Raw genomic sequence first — 19,492 nt, 5'->3', positions numbered from 1 at the left:
CCCCCGCCCGGACTCCAGCCCTCGGCGCCGTTACCTGCTGCCCCGCACCGGGGCTGGCGCCGCCAGGGCGGCCGGGACGCCGCGGGCCCCCCCCGGGCCCGGCGGGCTGAGGTAGTGCGGGCCGAGCGCCCCCCCCACAGCCCCCCCCATCTCCACGAGCCGAGGTGGTGCGGCCCGCGTTCCCCCCCCCCCTCCACGGGCTGAGGTGGTGCGGCCCGGAGCGCTCACGTGACCGGGTGTTGCTGCGTCGCCTGGCAACGGGAACACGGGAACATGGCGCAGACGGCGGCGGGTGAGTGCGGGGCTGGGCCGCGGCCGGGCCTTGAACCGCCCGGCCCTCGGCCGCCCGGCCTCCCCGGCCCCGCGGGTGCCCGTGCCCAGCCCCGCGGCGGCCTGCAGCTGGCGGGCCCCGGGGAGCCGGGCTGGTTCTCACTCTTCCCTCCGCTCTGGTTGCAGGCACAGGCCATCCCCAGCCCAGCAATATGGAGGAGGCCGCCGGTGCCGCAGCAGAGGGCTCTGGGGTGGAATCCGGCTCCGCTGCGCGGGAGATCGTCCGAGTTCCGTCGCCTCTTGCTATGGAGGTGATTTCCTTAAGAACGTTCGCGGGGCAGCATGATGTTCCTACGCTCTCCTTGCAGAGTGATGGCTTCGTGGAAGCAGTTTCGATAGGGAGAAGTAAAACAAGGGAGCGGTTGTTGAAGTCTTGCCCTGCCTATTAAAAAAACCAAGTTAAATGTAGTTGTAGTTCTGTGTGTCAGCAGCGTCCTGAAGCATGTGCTTCTCACTCAGCTCCCAGATGGCTGTAGGCATGTTAAACGGGAGGTTGCCCCCATCTCACAGACACACGTACGGGGGCTGTGTTCGAGGTTGGTGGTGCTAAGTTTTTTTTGTCTGTTGGTACTGCACGATATTTGAATTTGGCAAATGATGGTACGGGATAAAACGGTGTCTCTTTAAAAAGAAGATAATAGTTTGGCTACGTGTAGCACCAGCTGGAGGACTAAAATCCCTAAGGGCATTTTTTTAAAAAATAGACGTGAGCCAGAGACACATCTGAAATTAAAAGTGGTGTGTAGAATTTTTGTCAGGATCTTTACTGTCTTCATGCTGCCTGGGTGACTGTTTTTGTGAATGAGATTAAACTTCAAAATTAAACTCCCATGACAAAAAGCAGTTGTTACAGCACCGTAGCATGAGCATTAAACCAAATGCACAACCTGCTGTAACGCTGCTATTCTGCTTTTTGCCTGTGTGTGTGCTAGGCAGTAGAGGCGGAGAATGGGAGCGACAGTGAAGAAGAAGGGTCCGTTCCTCTGCAGGACCAAAAAGAGACATTTCCACCAGCAGAAAGAGGAGCTACAGAGCTGTTTGTTAGTTCTGCAGAGGTGAGACACTAATAACACACACAATCTTATTCACAGAAGGCATGGCCGGTATTTGTAATTTCAAATTCTCCTGGGGCGGTTTTGTTGCTGCCAACACAAACCCGACCAGAACTGAACAGAGAGAAGCTAACTGGTCAGGCACAAAGTCTACAAAAGCTGTGACAGAGCTGGAGAGGTTCCTCTGTTGTGCTGCATGTGGGTAAAGGTGGTTTTTGAATCGGCAGAGGCACAGCTTTGCCAGTGTATCTGTGGGCTGAGTTTAGAACAAGGCCCTCTTGCCGATTCTGTGTCTGCATCGTTCTTGTCTCGTGATGACAGAAAGAAGCAGATTGTCAGGGCAGACTGAAAAGCTGTTTCAGGTGGTGGATTTTACGTTTCAGAAAAAATCCCCTGAGACTTTCTTGGACAAAGTCGAATTAGACAGTTGTCCTCCTGCGTTGGGTGACATGGAGCAGCCAGTAACCGAGAGAGAAAACCCTCCCCTTCCTTCAGGAGCTCCTCAGCAGGTGTCTGCGTGGTCAGCAGAGCGGAACAGCTGCACAGAGTCAGGTATCCTTCAGTCCCTTGCTAACAGTACAACACTCCATACCACCTGTCAAGCACAGTTTCTAGTTTTCTCCCTTTCTCGTCATTGTTAGTCCAACTGGAGGCACAACGCTTTAAAATCTAAGCATTTTCTTTGTCTTTTTCTTCTCTTTTTTATTTTTTTTTTTTTTCTTGGGGGGTGGGGTCCAGGTGACATTGGAGAACCCATTTCTCTCTGCTCAGAGACTGCCTTTGAGCAGTTGGATCAGCTCACCAGTGAGCATGGTGACCAAAGGCGGGAACAGGCATGCCAGCAGCGTGGAGCTGAGGGGCACGAAACGAGTGGAAGAAGTGAAGAAACCGTAGAAGAAACAGAGCTGGTTGTCTTGGATCTAGAACATGTGAGAAGTCCTCCAATCTTGTCGTTCTTCTTCGCAGACCTGCTGTTTTTATTTGTATGAAATACACAAGGTAGATTGTCAGCAGTGGCTCAGCCATAGGCTGAAACCATGTGTTTAAAACAGGCTTTTGCAGAAGTACTGACTCCTGAGCGTGTCTGCTCCCTCAGGGTTAACCCCAAACGGGAGGCTCAGGAGGGAGCCGTGTAGTGGGTAAATCTGATACTCCTCAGTGCTCCTGAAAGAGAAGTACTGTCAGCAAGAGCGAGCGGATGGGCTCTCAGAGGCAGCTCTTCTGATGTGTTTCTGACTTTCAGATATCCTCAGTAGTGGCTTTCTGCTGTCAACAAATACCCACTATGTAACTCCTCTCACTCGTTACAGTGAGCGTAGCTAAAGGAAGAATGCAAGGGTCTGTGGCAGAAAATACGCTGTGTTATTTAACAGCGGGGGCAGCAGTAAGGTTTCTTCATAATTTCTTTACACAAGTACGTTGACTTGTATCAATGTCATACTTCTTGACAGCCTCTGATGAGAAGATTCCAGGCTGCCCTGAAGAGTCACCTCACTAAGCAGATGGAAAAAGTGAGCCTAGAGCTTCAGGAACTGGTACGTGGCATTCTTACTTTGCCTTCCCGCAGCAGCCCACCCCTGCCCGAGCTGAAGCCAGGTAACTGGTTTCCTCTTGTGTTTGCAGAGGGCAGCAGCGAAGAAGGGGCAAGCAGAGAGGGAAGAGCTTGGGCTGGTTCTTTACGGAGCGCAGCAGCAGCTGGCCCGCCTGCAGCTGGAACTGGAGAAGAGCCACGACCGCCGTTCTCAGGTGGCCGCAGCACGTCAGCAGCTGGAGGAGGAGCTGGAGGGCCTCAGGCTTACTTACAAGCAAATGTGTCAGAACACACACGATGAACGCCAGAAAGGTGACCGAGGCAGCCCTTGCCAGGTTTCCTGGCTCTAGTACTGTGTGGAGAAAGGGATTTATTTGAATCCAAGTCAAGCATTGGATTGAAAAATACAGTAACATTGATCAGGAATAAGGCACTCGCTGAAACCTTTCACAGGTATTCCTGGTTGTTTCTAAGACCGTGTGGCTACCTTGTACTTCTAAGAAGGTCTTTAGGACTAAAACTGTTCCGGGCAGATGGGCTGCTCTGTGACTTAGAAGGAGGAAGATCCTGTCGCTCTGTTACGTTTGCCTGTGTCTCTGTAAGGGTGTGACGAGATCGCAAAGGTCGTGGGTCGTGAGGGGCACGCGGGAGCCTGAGAGTGCCATCCGTGTGGGAACCCGTCCCAGCCAAAGAAATGGACTTGACTCATGCTGGTTGTGCTGCAGGCCTGTGGGTAGGGGACAGGAAAACAACTGTGATGGCGAGGGTAACTCAGCGTAGGATAAACTGCCTAGAAAGGTTTGGCAGGTTGCTGAAAAAAATAGAGAAGCGTTCAACAGACTGAGAAAGAGACAGTTCTGTTTTGGGGCAGAGGAGTGGAGTCACAGCCTCCTGAGGCCGCCCCTTCTTTGATCTCCTGGGCTTCTGAGTGCTGGGAAGCAATGAATTGCTTACCAAGATATTAGCTGTGCTTGTGGAGCTGTACTCCAAAGCCGATGCAAATTCACATTTCAGGGGGGCCGATTTGGCTGGTCAGTGTGCGAATTTGGCTTTGGGTGTTTCTGTGTTTCTTTCCCTTTTACCTCTGTTTAAAGTGTGTCTTACAAACATACTTTTCTGTAAATATTTTTCCCCCTGCCTCCCCAGTCTCTGCAATGCAGACCCAGCTTGAAAACTTGGCCTTGCACCTCTTCTACGTGCAGAACACGGACCATATGCACCATAATATTTTACTAACGAAACGGTCGACAAAGAGGGCTGAGCTGGAGAAGGCCCAAGCTGACGTGGAAAAGAAAAAACAGGTATCAAGTAAAACTCTCTTCTTTCAAATAAATAAATGAATTCAGGTGACAGCTAGCGGCGAGTCTCGGAGGACGTGCTGCCTTGGCAGAAGGAAGGCTGTAGTGAATATACAGACACCATGGAAGGTGCGTGGGGATATTTTCCCCAAATAATTGAAAATGAGAAGAATCCCCACCACCAAGATAGTGGCATGTACTGAACAGAATTTTTTTATGAGCCTTATAATAGGAAGTGGTAATCAGTAGTGATCACTCTTCACGCAGGCAACGGGGGTGTGGGGGCAGAAAGATATTTAGCAAAGAAGTATCATATGTTGAAGTCTGGAGAATTGCTCTGAGTCCCAAGGAAGAGCGAACTTGGAAGGTGAACTGAGCGGTCGGTGTGCTGGACTCCCTCTGCTGCCTCCTGCTTGCAGCAGGACACCAACTAATTACTGTTGATGCAGAATTGCGGGCAAACGGTTGAGATGGAATGGGTTTAGATGGTTTTTAACAAAGGATTTTAAACCATAAATTATCAAGATTCCCAGCTGCTGGAGAGGTGGCGCAATGTAACCCATGCTGGCAGGGATGAATGCTGCTTCAGATCTGAAGGACCAATTTCCTACTGTGGGTGGAACGATAAAAACCAGCAAAGAAGGTTTTGTTCTCTTGAAAATTGTCACTGCTGCATTCAGGAGTCGTTTGGATAGGAATGGAAGAGTTTCAGTAGGAATCAAAGCTAACTGAGTTCATTTTCAGCCCAAGTTATTGCTGTAGAATGTAGTTGGTTAAGCCTGAGATTATGTTACTCATCCTGAGCTGTTTGGCTCTGCCTCTCTAGGATCTTCTGGTAGACCGCTTGACCCGGAAAGCCTACGAGCTGCAGGAACAGGTTGCTCTGTTCGAAGCTCAGTTTGTGGCTCAGGCAGAGGACACAAAAGTAACTCGGCAAGCAGCAAATGAGGTAGGAGAATGCTTTTTTTTCGCTTCTGGTTAATATTTCCCTCTGGAAGGACCGACCCCGTTGGCTCATGCTCACGTGGTAGCTACAGTGTAGGACAGAGTTGTATGATCAGTTCCTGTTTGGAGGAATGAAGACTTTTTTGTTTTGGTTTGGTTTGGTTTGTTTTTCCCTTTGTCCTCAAGAATTGCCTATAAATCACTTCCTCCCCCACCCTCTCTGCATTTTTTTCCTTGCAGACCTATGCTCTGTGGTCGGGGGTGACCATAAACCAGAGGCACGTTAGCTGAAGCTGTTCCTGCCCAGCGTATTATGAACACACACACAAAAAAGGCATTGTAACGTGAATTTGGTTTCCCAGCCTAGTACAGATTTATCCTGTCTACAAATCCTCTCTCCCCCAGGCTTGTATGGAGGTTCAGGCTATTAACATGGAGAAAAAGCGACTGATGAACCACTGGAATAGCAGCTTGGCGGGAATGAAGCAGAGAGATGAGGCCTATATCGCCACCCAAGCGCTGCTGAGGTACGGTGTCTGAGAACAGTCCCAGGAGAGGCCTCACACGGGTTGGACGGGAGGGATGCTGAAAGGGGCAGTGCGTCTCCAGTTTATTGCTGCGCGTGCAGGGTATGTCAAGCAGAACAAGTTTGCTGCTCTGAAGCACGTAGTAAGGTTAAAGGATAGGAAGCACAGTTCTTCGTCACTATTCTGTATCCAAAACACAACTCTCCCCCCAAATGTGTGGGGTTTTTAAAGCTGTTTAGAGTTTTTCTGTTCATATTTTAGTCCTTTAGAAGAGTTCCTTCACCTTTGCAACATCTCTCAATCCAAAGAGCTAGACTTCAAGAGGGATTTTACCTGTCGCTCTCAGTTAGGGTTTTGTGATGCCTTCAGAAATCATCAGGAAAACCGTCCTGTTGTTGCCAAAGGAAGCGCTTATTTGCTCTGGAGTCAGCCTGGCTGATTCCCTGCAATGTGCTTTGATGGTGGCATCCTGGTAAGAGTGGGGGGTGGGGACAGGACTGAAAGCGGGAATTAATTTTCCTACGTACGTTTGCTTTTCAGTCTTCTGTCTCCATCCATCTTCTGATGACTCTGCACTGTCACAGCAGGGTGGCCTTTGTAAAGATCTTCCTCCTTGGTCTGTTGTCGCTGCAGTAGCGTGTTTGAAAAGAGGAATTTGTAGATGACTGTTCAGCGCGTGAGTCTACCCCTGTGGTGATTTTCCATCCTCTTTGCCTCTCCAGCAAGTACAGACATGACCTCAAGTCCCTAGAAACGGACATCCATGGCTGTAGGAAGTCAATCAGGAAGGAGGAGGAGAAGAATGAGTTGCTTGTCGCCATCCTGAGCCGTTCACAGAACGATGCCAACATGACAAAGAAGCTGATTGCCCGGTGCCTTTCCAGGCAGGAGGCCTTGAAGGTGGAATCTGGCACCTACGCTCGCGTTCTCCACGAGACAGAGCAGGCCCTCAACAGGACCAGGATGGTGAGGAGAGTTACTTGGAAGAAGAACCTTTCAAATCAGACACAGATGTTTAATCCCCTTCCCCAAACGGTTGTAGTGACCCTGTCTCCTGTCTTTCCTGTGTTTAGGATCAAGCTGCTTGTCTGAATCAGTTGCTGTCCATCAGTAAGGACATAGAGAAAGGAACTGATGCCAAAGTGCAGATGGAGAACGAAATCATGGCAAAGCTTCAGGACCAGATGGTGTCCAGCAAAGCCACAAAGCACTTCTCGCAGCTGGCTGCAAAGCTCCGTAGGAGAAAAACAGACCTGGTGTGTTATCTCTTCCGTTTGGGAGGGCGGGGGAAGGAAACCGCCCTGAGCGGTGTTTCTCAAGTGTGTTTCGTCCGCGCCTTTGTTCTGCTTTTCAGACCTGAAGTTGAAGGTCTGCTGAGTTTGTGACTTCAGTTTGGTTCTTCCAGTGCTCTTATTGTGGGATTCTGGTGTACGCGAGAGGGTTTGGCCAAAAAGGCCTTGACACATAATGTACTGTTCTTTCTTTACTTAAAAAACGGGACAGAACGATGAATTCTGGGAGTTTTTACCATAAAGTAGTACCAGTTCTTATGTATTGGAGGAAGACAGTGGATATGTAGTACTGCTGTACTCCACATTGAACTAACCTGTATCTCTGTCCGGCATCATGGAATGCGATACAGGCCTGCTCTCGTTCCTGAGTGAGGATTACAGCCCAAGGAGCAATCAAACCAGACCCACAGTTCTTTGTGGCACGATCAGTTGCTCTCTTTGGGAGTGTGTAACTGGAACAGATAGAAAAACGAGAAGATCCAGCGTAGTGTTTGTGGTGTTGAGTTGTGTGGGCTGGCACTAACAAGGCACCCACACCTCTGTATTTCTGCGGGTTACTTCAGCCTGGCCCTGGGATTTTTAAATCGGGGGCATTATCTTGAGCAAGAGGAAGAGTTCCAGGGCTGGCTTTCGTTGTGAGAGAGGGGCCCCCCGCCCCCTTCCCACAGGCACACCAACAAGTGGACACTCGCGTTGTCTCCCATCAGCACCTGCGGTGCACGGCTGGATGTAGCCAGAGAGTCGTGGCCGCTGGCGGCGCGGGGGCAGCAGAAGTCACCCGGCTGCATTCGCGCTGCGCTCAACAGGCACCCGCCTTTCTGGCTGCTGCGGTGGTGGTTCGGTGAGGGATGTGCTTGTCGGGTGTGGTGGAGAATGTCCTGCTCCGGTGAGCCGGGCAGCTGGAGACACCCAGGCAGGGCAGGTAACTGCAGAGGTGATGAGCGCGGCCTCTTAAAGGCTTTGGGATGTTTGGGCTCCTTCATGCTCTTCAGCAGCCTTATGGCAGAGGTAAATGTTGGTATCTCCGTCAGGAGATGGAGAAACAAAGGTACAGAGCGGGTAAGTGGCTGGCTCGCAGCTTGTGGCACAGACCTGGGAGGAGAATCTAAATCCCCTGACTCCTGTGCCTCGGGAAGCGGGCGTTCCAAATCAATGGGCTGCTGCTGGTGACAGTAATTTGTTTTCTGTCTGTTGGCGTTCCTAGGAGCTGCATTTTTCCAAGGTTGAGAATGATGTGGCCCAGGTTATTCTGAATGGAACTCATACCAGCTGCAGGCTGACAGTTCTCCAAAACACACTTTGTCAGCTGGACAAGGAAGTGAAAAATACCCGTGACCTGATCAGCTGCAGGGAAAGCGAGATTGCAAGGTGCAGTCTCCTGACCGAGAACAGGCAAGCGGCGCTCAGCCAGTACAACAAGAGGTTGGAGAAGATTCTTGCGCGGCAGGGGGTATGTACATTCCCATTTCAGTCCCAGGCTTGATTTTATTCTTTGTGGTGACCACAGGTGCCCCTGATAAATGTAGCTGTGTAAGTGCTGAGTAGTTAAAACTTTCAGGCATCAGTATAGAGGTTTAAAAGCTGCACTAGTTAATGTAAATGTTTACGTCTGTCAAACAGCTCTTAGTGCACGGGGGGAGGAGCTGGCATGAGGGAATTGTGAAATGAGGGTGTGCCCAGCACAGATTTCTGCAGGGAGTTGTCTGCGCCTGATGAAAACGTTGAATGACATCAATACTCTGGGAGTAACTAGGGTCTCATCAGAAAACCTGCAAATCCTGACAAGGGGCGAATGGAGCAGGCGGGGTGATGTAGATCACTTGGTGCTTGGCCCCATTCAGCTGATAGATACCCAGGTCTGCCCCTGGCACCGTGAGCTGCAAGACCTTTATAGAGCCCAATGCAAGAATGAGTGCTGTGGCAGACTCTTGGACACCCAGATGTGCCTGTTGTAGGAGCTTAGGAGGCCCCTCTCGCCCCAGAGCCTGAGAGCTGTTCGGGCTTCCCTTGCATTTGTTCCCGTGAGGTCAGGAATGATTGGTCCCATCCAGCTCCTGGGAAATAGAGGCACAAAGGAAGTAACAGTATTGCTGAAGTATTCGGTAGGCATCTCAGCAGCTGGACCGGCCTTCTGCAAAAAGTGCTTCAGCAGCTTCTGCCTGATTAATCCCCAACCTTGCCCTCATCCAGGGTCAAGAACTGGGGCCACTGGAAATGGAGATCAACAAGCTGTCCAAGCAGATAGAAGAATATCACTCTGGGGTGATGACGCTACAAAAGCACTGGCTCAATCAGCAGCAAGAGCTGGTCAAGTTAACACACCAACGGGAGGAACAAGTAGCCTCCCTGGACACGTTAAAGAAACGGATCACAGTAATGCAGCAGAAGAAAGTGCGCAGGGAAAGTAGGTCATTCCCCAACTCTTTTTAAAACGTTCAGCTGTGAATGGAGGAAAAAGGGAGCGAGGGCTTACGGACGGGTGAGCCAGACCTTCACCAGAGAATGCGCCGTGCTCCTACGTCCGTGTGAGCAGTAACGCAGGCGGCCCCAGCGCTGCTCTGGGGCTACGAGCCAGGCACCTCTGCTGCTCTGCCTGGCGTTATTCCCTGTCCCGACTGATCCCGCTGCCTTAACGGGCACAACCGAACCGAAGTGGCCGTGTCACGTGCTACACTTCTTAAATAACGTTTGCAAGTAGTTGGTGGGTAAATGTCCCCACCACGATGGCGCTTCCCTTGGCTCAAACCAGCTCTTTTCCACAGCAGTCTCCTTCAAAACCGTATTTGGGTTTTGGGCTTGTGGAAAAACGGTTTGGCTGGGTACGTGGGACGCAGGTGGCTCTGCAGGCAGCGTTGTCTGGTCTGATGGCAGTCTGTCACGCCTTGCCTGTGTTCCACCTGCTGCTTGTGGGAATTTTAAGACTTTTTTTTTTTTTTTTTCTGTTCACCTGTAGATGAAATTCAGCAGGAAACAAAAGAGCAGAAAGACATCGAACGTCACATGAGGAACATGTCCAATGACTTGATAAAGCTGAATGTGTTGATCCACAAGAACAGCAGCAGCTTCGAGGAGCTGCAATATGGCAACACGATCACCGAGAACGAGTTTGTGCGCTCTCTCAAGGTACAGACATCTCATTTCCAGGTCTCAGCCTCCCGTGCAGATCGGAGGCAGACAGTGACCGTGTAAATCTTTCTTAGTCTGACCACGTTGTGTTGTCTGACAATGTTATGCTTCCCAAACCTAGGCAGCAGAAAAAGAGTCGGTTGAGATGCAGGAGAAGCACAGTCAGCTGACTGAGGAGAAGGAAAGACTCCTAAACAGCCTGGTGGAAGCAGAGTAGGTACCAGAGAGGTTCTTGCTTTGTGCCACCCTCTTTGAATGTAGGTGTCCATGTCACCTTTCCTCTCTGCTCATCGAACTGAACCAGCAACAGCAAATGTGCTTCTGTCCTTCTCGGAGAAGATGAAAGGAGTTTCATGGATTTTGGGGCGCAGAAGCTGAAAGGTGCTTTAGCTGTCTCTGCAAGCAGCGAGAGCCGTGAGGATGTGAGTTCCAGCAGGCTCGTGCTGGACGTTGCTGAGATCTGTATGGGGTGACTCTGCCCGCGCTCTCCTCCGCCAGTAACTCGGAGCGAGCGTGCTGCGCTGGGCAGCTCACTGGGGTCCACCAGCCCCCGGCAGCCTGGGCACGCTTGTTGTTAGTCACCGTGCCACCACCGTGCCACGTTGTGGATGGCGGAGCTCCCTGTCTGGTTCCACGCTGCTCCTGGCTGCCCTTTTACGTGTCCCACGTGCAAACCCTCAGGTTCTGCTGCACCTTCAGCTCCATGTTCAGGACTGAGCTCGGGAGCGTGCTGCCACGCGTGCACAGGGAGCGAGCGTCCTCTCGGGCGCTGACAAAGGTGCCGCTTTCCCTTTCTGTCACTGAAGGCATCAAATCCTGCTGTGGGAGAAGAAGATCCAGCTGACGAGAGAGATGCGTGCGGCGGTGGAGTCTGAGTCAGGGCACGGCGAGCTCCACGCCATGAGAACAGAGATTCACAGGATGCAGGTGAGCCCCGGGGGAGGAGCACTGGGGAGGGGAAGCTGCACACGATGGATTCAGCTTCGGCGTTGCTGAAGGCAGGAGATGAGAAACGGGCTGGGGAAGCAGCATTGCCAGGCCACAGCAATGTTGGAAATCGTACACCCTCCAGCTGGGCTGAATGAAATACATCCAGCATGCGTGCTCTTCGTGCCTTCCTTGCGCCTGCCGTGTAATGGGCTGCAGCAGAGTCTAGAGACACCTGAGCAATCTATTTAAAACATAATATGTTTGCCACCTTATGCCGTGACCCCAATTTATAAGCAAAGGAATGTTGATGACTAAATATTGCATCATCTTAATCACTGGTTAGGGAAGCCTTCTGTCTTCTGGCAAAGCAACTCTTCCCTTTTGTTCCCAGGTTACTTTACTCTTCTGCTTTTCCTATTGCTAAGGAGTTCCAGTGAAACCTTTTGAAGATTACTTTAGACGAGTTGATAATCCAGCCCTTTGCTTTCCAGATCCACACAGGGCAAGCCGGGTTTGGGTTTAGAGCAAATTTGGCTTGCCAACGCTCACGTGTCACGTATGTCTGGTTTATGTGGAGGGGATGTGCCGCACAGAATCGGTTCGGTGCCGTTTGTGAACATTTGTTACTTTCAGCCTATTTCATATCTTGACACACGGCAGGTCCGCTACGGCCAGCTGATGAAGCAGCAGGAGAAGATGATTCGTGATATGGAGGCATCTGTTTCTCGCAGAGAGGTGATAGCGCTTTGTGGAGAGGGTCAGAACAAAAGAGACAAGAAGCTTGTCCCCAAGAGCGTCTTCCACTGCAAGAAACAGGAGCTGAGAAAGAAGATCAGCAAAGCCCAGAAGGTGAGCGAGCAGAGCAGGGCTGCAGGAGTTCACCGGGGCTGTAAGGAGCACCAGGGTGGGCTGAGCGCAGACACGCGGGGTGTCGGGACACGGACGGGACAGGCTTTGGAGGCTCCTTAAAAAACCCCACAGGAGAGTTCTGGGGAGATGGCTGGGAGTGCAGCTGGACGAAGAACCACACTCTGCCCTTTCCTTCTCTTCCGTTTGCCAGAACGTTCAGGACTGCAACGCAACCCTCCTGGAGCTGGAGAGCGCCCAGGCGTCCCTCGGTGCCGCCTTCTTGGAAAAGCAGCGAGAACTGCGCAGGCTGGGGGCTGAGTGCGACGGCCTCGATGCAGACGCAGAAGCTCGTCGGAACAGGAAGCGACGGGTGAGCGGCTCCGCTCCCTGGAGCTCGCGAGCCCGACGGGACCGGCTGCTTTCTCCTGGTGCCGGCTCCCCATCTCCCTGTCTCGCCACCATCCTGAACTGAGTGTGCTTGGCATTTTAGCGGCACTTTAAGTTAACTGAGCACACCTTGAGGGCTCATGGGGGTCCTGAATTGGGGCTGCAGTTGTACTCTTAGCGAGGCAGCATTCACCTGGAGACATCAGCCTGAAGGACATGGTTTGTGTCTTGAAAATACCCGGTCACAGCTCTCCTCTGTGAGCGCTTTCTGGCTGCTCATATGTTACAGATTTGAGAGCCAGCTGAAGGTCTTGAATGGCCTCCTGCAAAGGTTGTAAGTTGGTCAAACTCTGTCCTGGCGAGGGTTGCCCTGTGCATGCAGGTATTTCTCTGGTTTATGGAATTCTGTGATGAACATTTAATTTTTTTTTTTTTTTTCTATTAGCTGACGTGTAGATGTGGTGCTTAGGGACACGGTTTAATGGTGGACTTGGCAGCGTTAGGTTCATGGTTGGACTCAATGATCTTAAAGGTCTCTTCCAACCTAACCACTTCTCTGGCTGTACCCGTTAGCAGCTGTTCTGCTGGTACAAGGGGGACTTCATAGCCCTGTCCCTCTTCAGAAGCCCTTCCCTTTCAGAATGTGATGGTTCCAGTACCGGTGACAAAAGTCACCTGCCTTTCTTAGTGCTTTTCTCTCTGCGGCCTGCTGTCAAAGCAATTTCTGTTGTTGCTTTCCTCAGAACCTTTTGGAGATCGTGTCCTACCAGACTCGCCGGAAGCACCTGCAGGCGCTGAAGGAAGGGACGTACACTCCCCTGTGCCGCACGGAGCAAGCCTGGAGAAATGAGCACCAGAAACTGCGCCACCGGCTCCAGACCATCGATGCCATCGTCCAGCAGATCCAGCAGGACCATCCCCAGCACTACCGGACTCTCCAGTGGCTAGGACAGTGCTTGGGCTCCAGGTTGGGCTCGCAGGAAGCCTGACTGCCACCAACCCCATCCATGTAACCCTCAGCTCTTGTTCTGCTGGAGCCTGCAGGCTTTGTAAATAAATATCTAAAAACTAAGTCTGTGTAGCAGGTAGTGGTCACCAAAGCTGTAGCAGTGCAACTGATTTTTGTTTCCTTGGCTGCACAAGGGTGGCTTCATCCCTCCCCCTGGCCTGGGGCGCTGGGGGCAGCCGCCCCCTTCCCCTCCGGGCCCCCCCTCTCTCACCGCCTTTCCCTGCAGCTCCGGGAGGCGGAAGGCCCCGGCCCCGGCGGGGGAAGGCGCCCGCCCGCTCCCGGGGCCGGTCCCGCCCCGCAGACGCCTCCGTGCCGTGGGGCCGGTCCCGCCGCGCCTGCTGGGAGGCCGGGCCGGGCCGGCGGGGCCATGGCGGGGCTGGGGCTCCCGGCCGCGCTGCTGCTGCTGGCGCTGCTGGGCTCCGCCGCGGCGGGCAGCCCCGGGGCCGCCGGCTGCCAGGTGCCCCCGGGCGAACGCTTCGACTGCGGCCCCGAGCGGCTGCTGTCGCGGGCGGACTGCGAGGAGCGGGGCTGCTGCTACGCACCCGCCGGCTCCGGCTCCAGCCCCGGCTCCGGCTCCAGCCCCGGCCCGCCCTCGTGCTTCTTCCCCAGCGGCTACCGGAGCTACCGGGCGGAGAACCTGACGGCCACCGCCACCGGCTCCGCCACCCGGCTCCGCCGCGTCGCCGCCAGCTTCCTGCCGGGGGCCGTGGGCAGCTGGCGGCTGGACGTGGCGCTGGAGACCCCCACCCGCCTCCGCTTCACGGTGCGAGCCGGCCCCGGGACCGGTGCCCCGGTGCTCCGGACCCCCCCGCTGACACCCCCCCCCTCCCTTCTGTCCCCGCAGCTGCGGGACCCGGCCCGGCAGCGGTACGAGGTGCCCCTGGCCACGCCGCGGGCGAGCGGCCGAGCCGCCTCCCCGCTCTACGGGCTGCAGATCAACCAGGATCCCTTCGGCCTCGTCGTCTGCCGGCAGCGCGACGGGCAGGTCCTGTAAGTGCCCGTCCTGCCCCGAGCCTTCCCGAAGGGATTCAGTCTGGAAGCGGGTCCTGGCCCCAACCCCAGCGGTGCGTGGGACGGAGCAGGGATGCGGCAGGGGATGGCGGTGACAGCAGCGGGGTGGCGGTCAGCGGCTGCGGGGCCTTTGCTTTGAGCCCCTCTGCGGTTCGGTGCCTGGGAAGGGAAGCAGGAGTCCCAGAGATCAGTTGAAACCCAGCTGCTGGGCACCGCTGGGGCTGTTTGCCGGAGTCTCCCTTTCTCTCCGGCAGGCCGAACACCACCGTCGCGCCCCTCTTCTTCGCAGACCAGTTCCTGCAGATCTCCACCTCTTTGCCCTCCCATTTCATTTCTGGGCTGGGGGAGCACCAGACGCCGCTGGTCCTCGACACGGCGTGGACCAGGGTCACCCTCTGGAATCGGGATATGGCGCCTGTGGTACGGAGCGGGGCTGAGGGAGAGGGAGGTGGCTCATCTGCGCCTGTGGGGGTGGCCCTGCAACCTCTGACATCTTGTTTGGGGCTGGGGAAAGGCATCGGTGGCTGTGGAGCTCTGGGACCTGGCCTCAGCCCTGGGCAAGCCCGTGGGACCGTTGTCCCCAAGTCAGGCTTTGTCCCCCCTGGGGCTCTTGTTTGGCTCAGAAGCCGCTTTCCCTGACACGGTCCAGGGCTCTTGTTTGGGGCAGAGCTCTGCTGACTCAGGCAGTGTCTGGGGCTGCAAGCCCTGGCTTTGCACCCCGAGCCGTGACGGTGCTTCTGGCCAGTGGCAGGCAGGTGGGTGGGTGGGTGCTGTGCTGGGGCCTCCAACGGAGCCTCACCCGCACTGCGCTGTGCTCTACTCCAGCCCCAGGTCAACCTCTACGGCTCCCACCCTTTCTACCTGGTGATGGAGGACAGCGGTTCGGCTCACGGCGTCTTTCTGCTGAACAGCAACGCGATGGGTGAGTCCCACGGAGGTGCTGGGCATGGGCTTGGCCCACGTCCCCATCCTCAGCTTGTTCCTCCGGCGCTCGTGCTTCGCCAGATGCGCTCCTGCAGCCCATCCCGGCCCTGACCTGGCGCATGATGGGCGGGATCCTGGACTTCTACGTCTTCCTGGGCCCTGACCCCAAGAGCGTGGTGCGGCAGTACCTGGACGTCATCGGTAGGGCCGAGCCGCGGGCGGGGGGCACGGGTGCTCCTGGGATGGCTCTGCCGGGATGCTGCGTGGCCCGTCTGAGGTGAGGGCTGGGGCTGCCCCTGAGGTGAGTGAGGCCCTTGGGTGGGTGACGGGGTGTCTTCTGCCTGCTGGCTGCCCGGGGGTGGTGGGTGGGAGCTCCAAGCCGGAGCCGGGCCGGCTGGGGCATCCCCGGGGGTGACCTGAGGGCTGGGCAGGGGAAGGAGAAGGAGACAGACCCCCCAGCACAGGCACTGGGCACCCCGACTCCCAGAGCCCCCCTGATCCTCCCCAGCCCCGCTCACCCCCTGCAGCTGCCCTGTCCCCAGCCCCTCCCCTGAGGCCTGTCCCGCAGCCCCAGGCTGCCCCACGGCCTGTCCTGGCAGCGGCGAGTGGGACCTCGGGCAGGCCCAGGGCTCTGTTAACCCAGGGGCCTTCAGCAGCAGTGCGGGGAAGGAGCGGGGTCTGCAGGAGCGGCTGCAGCAGGAGGGGCTCCGGCCTGGGGCCGGCTGTGACAGTCAGGGTTCTTTCCCTCTGCCAGAGGCTGTGCCAGGGCTCGGTGGTCTGTTCCTGCCCTGGGGATGTCGTCAGCTGCATCCAGCTCAGGCTGAAGCTGAGGAGATGGGCAAAAGGAAAAGCGGCTGGAGAAGGACACGAAGGGGATCTGGCTGCAAGCTGCCCCCAGCTGCAGACAAGAGACAGCCGGCCTCTCGGCGTGAGGAAGGGTCCCTGTGAGTAGTCCTCAGCAGAGCTGGTCACCAACATGCACCGCGGGGTCTGTGTGCGTAGCCAAAGCACGGTACAGCCATGTAGTGTGTGTGTGTGTGTGCGCACGTGAGGCTGTGTATGTAGGAAGCCTCATATTGTAAGAGCTGAGAGAGGCAGAGACAGAAGTGTCTCAACAGTAAAATCCTCCCAGCAGCACCAAGAGCGGGAGCGGCAGTGAGTCCTGGGCCCTTGTGTTATAATCAGATCTGAATTTTGAATTTCATTGATAATTAATTGTTTTGAATAAACAACTAATTTCTTATAGTTAATTATTTCCTGATTCAATTAATTTACATTATGGTAAGGAGTAGACAAAACCTCACTTATGCTAAGAGACAGCAGATGCAGGCCTTAGGAAGATGGCCAAAGCTGAAGGTGCTGTGGATTGGGAAACTGTACAGAACACAGAACGAGGAGGGAGGGAGGCAGGTACAAGGGGTGAAATTGTACGTTCTCAGCTAGTTCTCTTATGTGATGAAACCATCGAAACAAAGGAATGTTGCTGTGAAGACTCTCCCGTCCTCCCCATCCTAATTTGTATATCAGAGATTTTGATCAGTAAAATAACCAATGATTAGGTTAGGATAGGACTATTAAGAAAGTTATAGAATAGGGCGGACCAATCATTGTAACTGTCAAAATTAATAGCGGGCATAAGATGCATGCTTATGTTAAAATCTGTTAAAGATCCTGACTTTGCAGAAAAAGGGTATAAGATGTTGAATTTTTGATGTAACTTTGAAGCCCGTCGGGTGGAGCTGTCCCTGTGCTTCCCAGCGCTGCAATAAAGACGTGCCGGCTTATCTGCAGTTGTGTAGATAAATTTGTCGTGATTGCGACCCTCCATCCACACTTGGGGCCGTGTCACCCCTCTTGTGCTCCGGGTGCCTCCCTGTGCCTGTGCCCTCCCACCTTCCATCACTGGCGTCACTCTTTTGCTTCCCTGTACCTTTCTTCTTCTGTCTGTTCTTGTCCCCTGCTCCCTCTTCGTCCCTCTCTGCTTTCCAAGCCCCTCTCTTGTTCTGCTATTCTACCTGCCCCTTTGGTTTTCCTTGCTCTCCCTCTGTCCTGCTCCCTGCCCCTCTTTTTTCCTTCCTCTGTCTCTGTCCTGCAGCGCATGGCTGGTTTTTCGTTCACTGCCTCTTTGTCCCAATCTGCATTCCTCCTTGATGTTCCCAATCTCTCTGGCTTCTTGCCTGAGATGCTTTTTCTCTCTTGTTTGTAACAGGAGGTGCTGTTCTCTAAAAACATGACGGCATTCTTTTGGCAAGCCGCTGAAACGTTGAGAAGATCCCCTCCTGGGAACACTCTGCAATATTCTTCCTGTCTGCAAGTGGCACCTGTTCATCAGAATGGATTCCAGAACCCAAGGGGCAGTTAACCTCCAGAAGTCTTAAACCTTCTGGGGAATCGCACAGACTATTTCTTGCTAAGAAGATGAAGGCTCTGTTGTTCCAGCTGTCCTTAGTGTTTCGAGACAACAAGCACTTGCACTGGTACTTGTTCTTTTCTGATCTGCGGCTCCTGTGAATGTTTCTCCAAGTTCTTGGTTTCCTGTCCAGGTGACTCTCCAGAGGACTGTAAAAATCAGTCTTCGTGGAGACTCTCTGTGCTGCGGAGCTGCCTGTATCGTTGTTGTCACCCAGCTGCCTACAAACGGCTCCCAACCCCAGACAGTGGGGCGGCATTTCTGATCTGCTGGAAGGGGGTGTCTCCATTTTTAATGTTGTTTCTTTCAGGGAGCACTGTGAGCGTGGCAGATCCTAAGCAGAAATACACTCGATTTGAACAAGTCGGGCAAGGGTAAGTCCCGTCACAGTTACTGCTACAAAATCACGGGCCAGGTATTTTGCTGGTGTAATATCAAGCGTGAAGTCAGGCAAGCTCCAAACGTGTTCAGACCCTGGGCTTAGATTCTCCTGTCTCTCAGTACTGATCAGAATTGGTGCCTGTGGTCAGAAGGCGTCGTCAAAGAGCACTTGATGCTGGCAACGTCTTGTCTGCAGCGAGGGGCAGGACCTGGAAGATCTACTGTCCCTCAAGTTTGTAGCACCCGTTTGCTTGTTTTCTTAGGGGAAATCATTTTTGTGTGTCTCAAAATAATACGGCCACGCTAAAGAAAGGAGAAAAATCTTTATTGCCTGAAAGAGCAACTTAGAACCTGATAGCTGTCAGATAAATAACACTTCTCAAGAACATTTCTTTCCACTCTTTTGCTTTAAAAAAGTATTTAGTGATCAGGATTATATCTTTTCTGGCAGAGGTAGTGAAAACCAACCATTCAGTAATACATGCAGTGTCAACGCACTGTCCTTTCCTCAGATGGCTGGCACGTGTGTTCAGGGCTCTCAGAATGACTGCATGGTGTTGCCAGAGTTTTGCAGATAGATCCAAAGAAGAGGTCTAAGAAGGCACAGCTAGACTGGGCATGTGTTACATTCTCTGGGAAAAAACCACACACACCCCCGCAAGAAAAAAAAAAAAAAAAAAGAAAAAGGAAAAAACTAAACCCCAACAGAGCAAAACTGGAGAAAAGGGGAAAAGAATGAAATCTATTATTTTCCAGTCTCTGTAGGCACCCTGCCCTTCAGTTTTGGACTGAAAGAATTTAGTATGAACTCTGGAGATTTGCACCAGCCCTTTTTCTTCCTCTTGGACCTAAGTTTTCACTTGGATAGCCTGCATGGCAGGGGGCTTCTGGGCTGCTGCGCTGTGCGCTGCTGGCTGAAGGAGTGGAGGAACCAAGGTGTTTTAGAAACACTACAGGCAGCAGAGAGCTCCTGTCAGGGCTTTCACTTCCAGGGTCTAAACCACTTCTCGTGTCTTTGCTGCTCTTTTGTTTCTAGGGCCTCTGGAGATCTTTACTGCAAAGACTTCCCCCAGTGATGTCTCCCCACCCACGCACCATTCCGTGCCCCCCCAGCCGTATGCCCCCCAAGACCCCAGCTACGCACCCCTCCATTTCCATTTACCCCCTCAGCCGTGCCCCCCCCATGCCCCTCACCCACTTTGGGCCGAGCTCTCCTGTGCTCCCCAGCCATGTCCCCCCACCCAGCCATGCCCCCCCCCCATTTTGGGCGATGCCCCCTGAGCCCCTCCAGCCATGCCCCTGCACCCCTGCTGGCCCCTCCCCCCGTGCTTTGCCCGCACCCCCGGGCTCCGCTCCCCTGCCCGCGCGCCCCCGACCCGGCCGTGGCCCCGCCCCCCGCCCCTCCCCATTGGCTCCCGCCGCGCCGCTCCCCTGTTAGTTTTCGAATATAAATAGGGGCGGCCGCGGGCGCGCGCCCCCCCCCCCTCGCT

At 54.0% G+C, this 19,492-nt stretch overlaps 1 protein-coding gene across 1 annotated transcript in view; it reads left to right on the top strand.

Annotated features, from left to right (window-relative positions):
• The first annotated feature begins 273 nt into the window (after nucleotides 1-273).
• Nucleotides 274-19,492, top strand: part of LOC147413154 (coiled-coil domain-containing protein 40-like) — a 28,445-nt gene continuing 9,226 nt past the window's right edge. Inside the window, exons 1-23 of the mRNA XM_086480598.1 lie at nucleotides 274-292; nucleotides 1,878-1,934; nucleotides 2,121-2,311; nucleotides 2,834-2,917; nucleotides 3,006-3,225; nucleotides 4,060-4,214; nucleotides 5,038-5,160; nucleotides 5,562-5,683; nucleotides 6,406-6,649; nucleotides 6,757-6,939; nucleotides 8,180-8,425; nucleotides 9,166-9,379; nucleotides 9,929-10,098; nucleotides 10,223-10,314; nucleotides 10,908-11,028; nucleotides 11,692-11,880; nucleotides 12,092-12,250; nucleotides 13,011-13,234; nucleotides 13,856-14,039; nucleotides 14,121-14,266; nucleotides 14,542-14,707; nucleotides 15,113-15,209; nucleotides 15,293-15,488. Coding sequence (XP_086336724.1) covers nucleotides 274-292; nucleotides 1,878-1,934; nucleotides 2,121-2,311; nucleotides 2,834-2,917; nucleotides 3,006-3,225; nucleotides 4,060-4,214; nucleotides 5,038-5,160; nucleotides 5,562-5,683; nucleotides 6,406-6,649; nucleotides 6,757-6,939; nucleotides 8,180-8,425; nucleotides 9,166-9,379; nucleotides 9,929-10,098; nucleotides 10,223-10,314; nucleotides 10,908-11,028; nucleotides 11,692-11,880; nucleotides 12,092-12,250; nucleotides 13,011-13,234; nucleotides 13,856-14,039; nucleotides 14,121-14,266; nucleotides 14,542-14,707; nucleotides 15,113-15,209; nucleotides 15,293-15,488 — 3,602 coding nt within the window. The remainder of the gene's footprint in view (nucleotides 293-1,877; nucleotides 1,935-2,120; nucleotides 2,312-2,833; nucleotides 2,918-3,005; nucleotides 3,226-4,059; nucleotides 4,215-5,037; nucleotides 5,161-5,561; nucleotides 5,684-6,405; nucleotides 6,650-6,756; nucleotides 6,940-8,179; nucleotides 8,426-9,165; nucleotides 9,380-9,928; nucleotides 10,099-10,222; nucleotides 10,315-10,907; nucleotides 11,029-11,691; nucleotides 11,881-12,091; nucleotides 12,251-13,010; nucleotides 13,235-13,855; nucleotides 14,040-14,120; nucleotides 14,267-14,541; nucleotides 14,708-15,112; nucleotides 15,210-15,292; nucleotides 15,489-19,492) is intronic.

This window comes from Leptosomus discolor, unplaced genomic scaffold (assembly GCF_034619465.1).
Source record: "Leptosomus discolor isolate bLepDis1 unplaced genomic scaffold, bLepDis1.hap2 HAP2_SCAFFOLD_63, whole genome shotgun sequence".
In the NCBI taxonomy this organism is placed as follows: Eukaryota; Metazoa; Chordata; class Aves; order Leptosomiformes; family Leptosomidae; genus Leptosomus; species Leptosomus discolor.
Note: the sequence above shows the minus strand (reverse complement) of the source record. Positions and strands in the feature narration are given on the sequence as shown.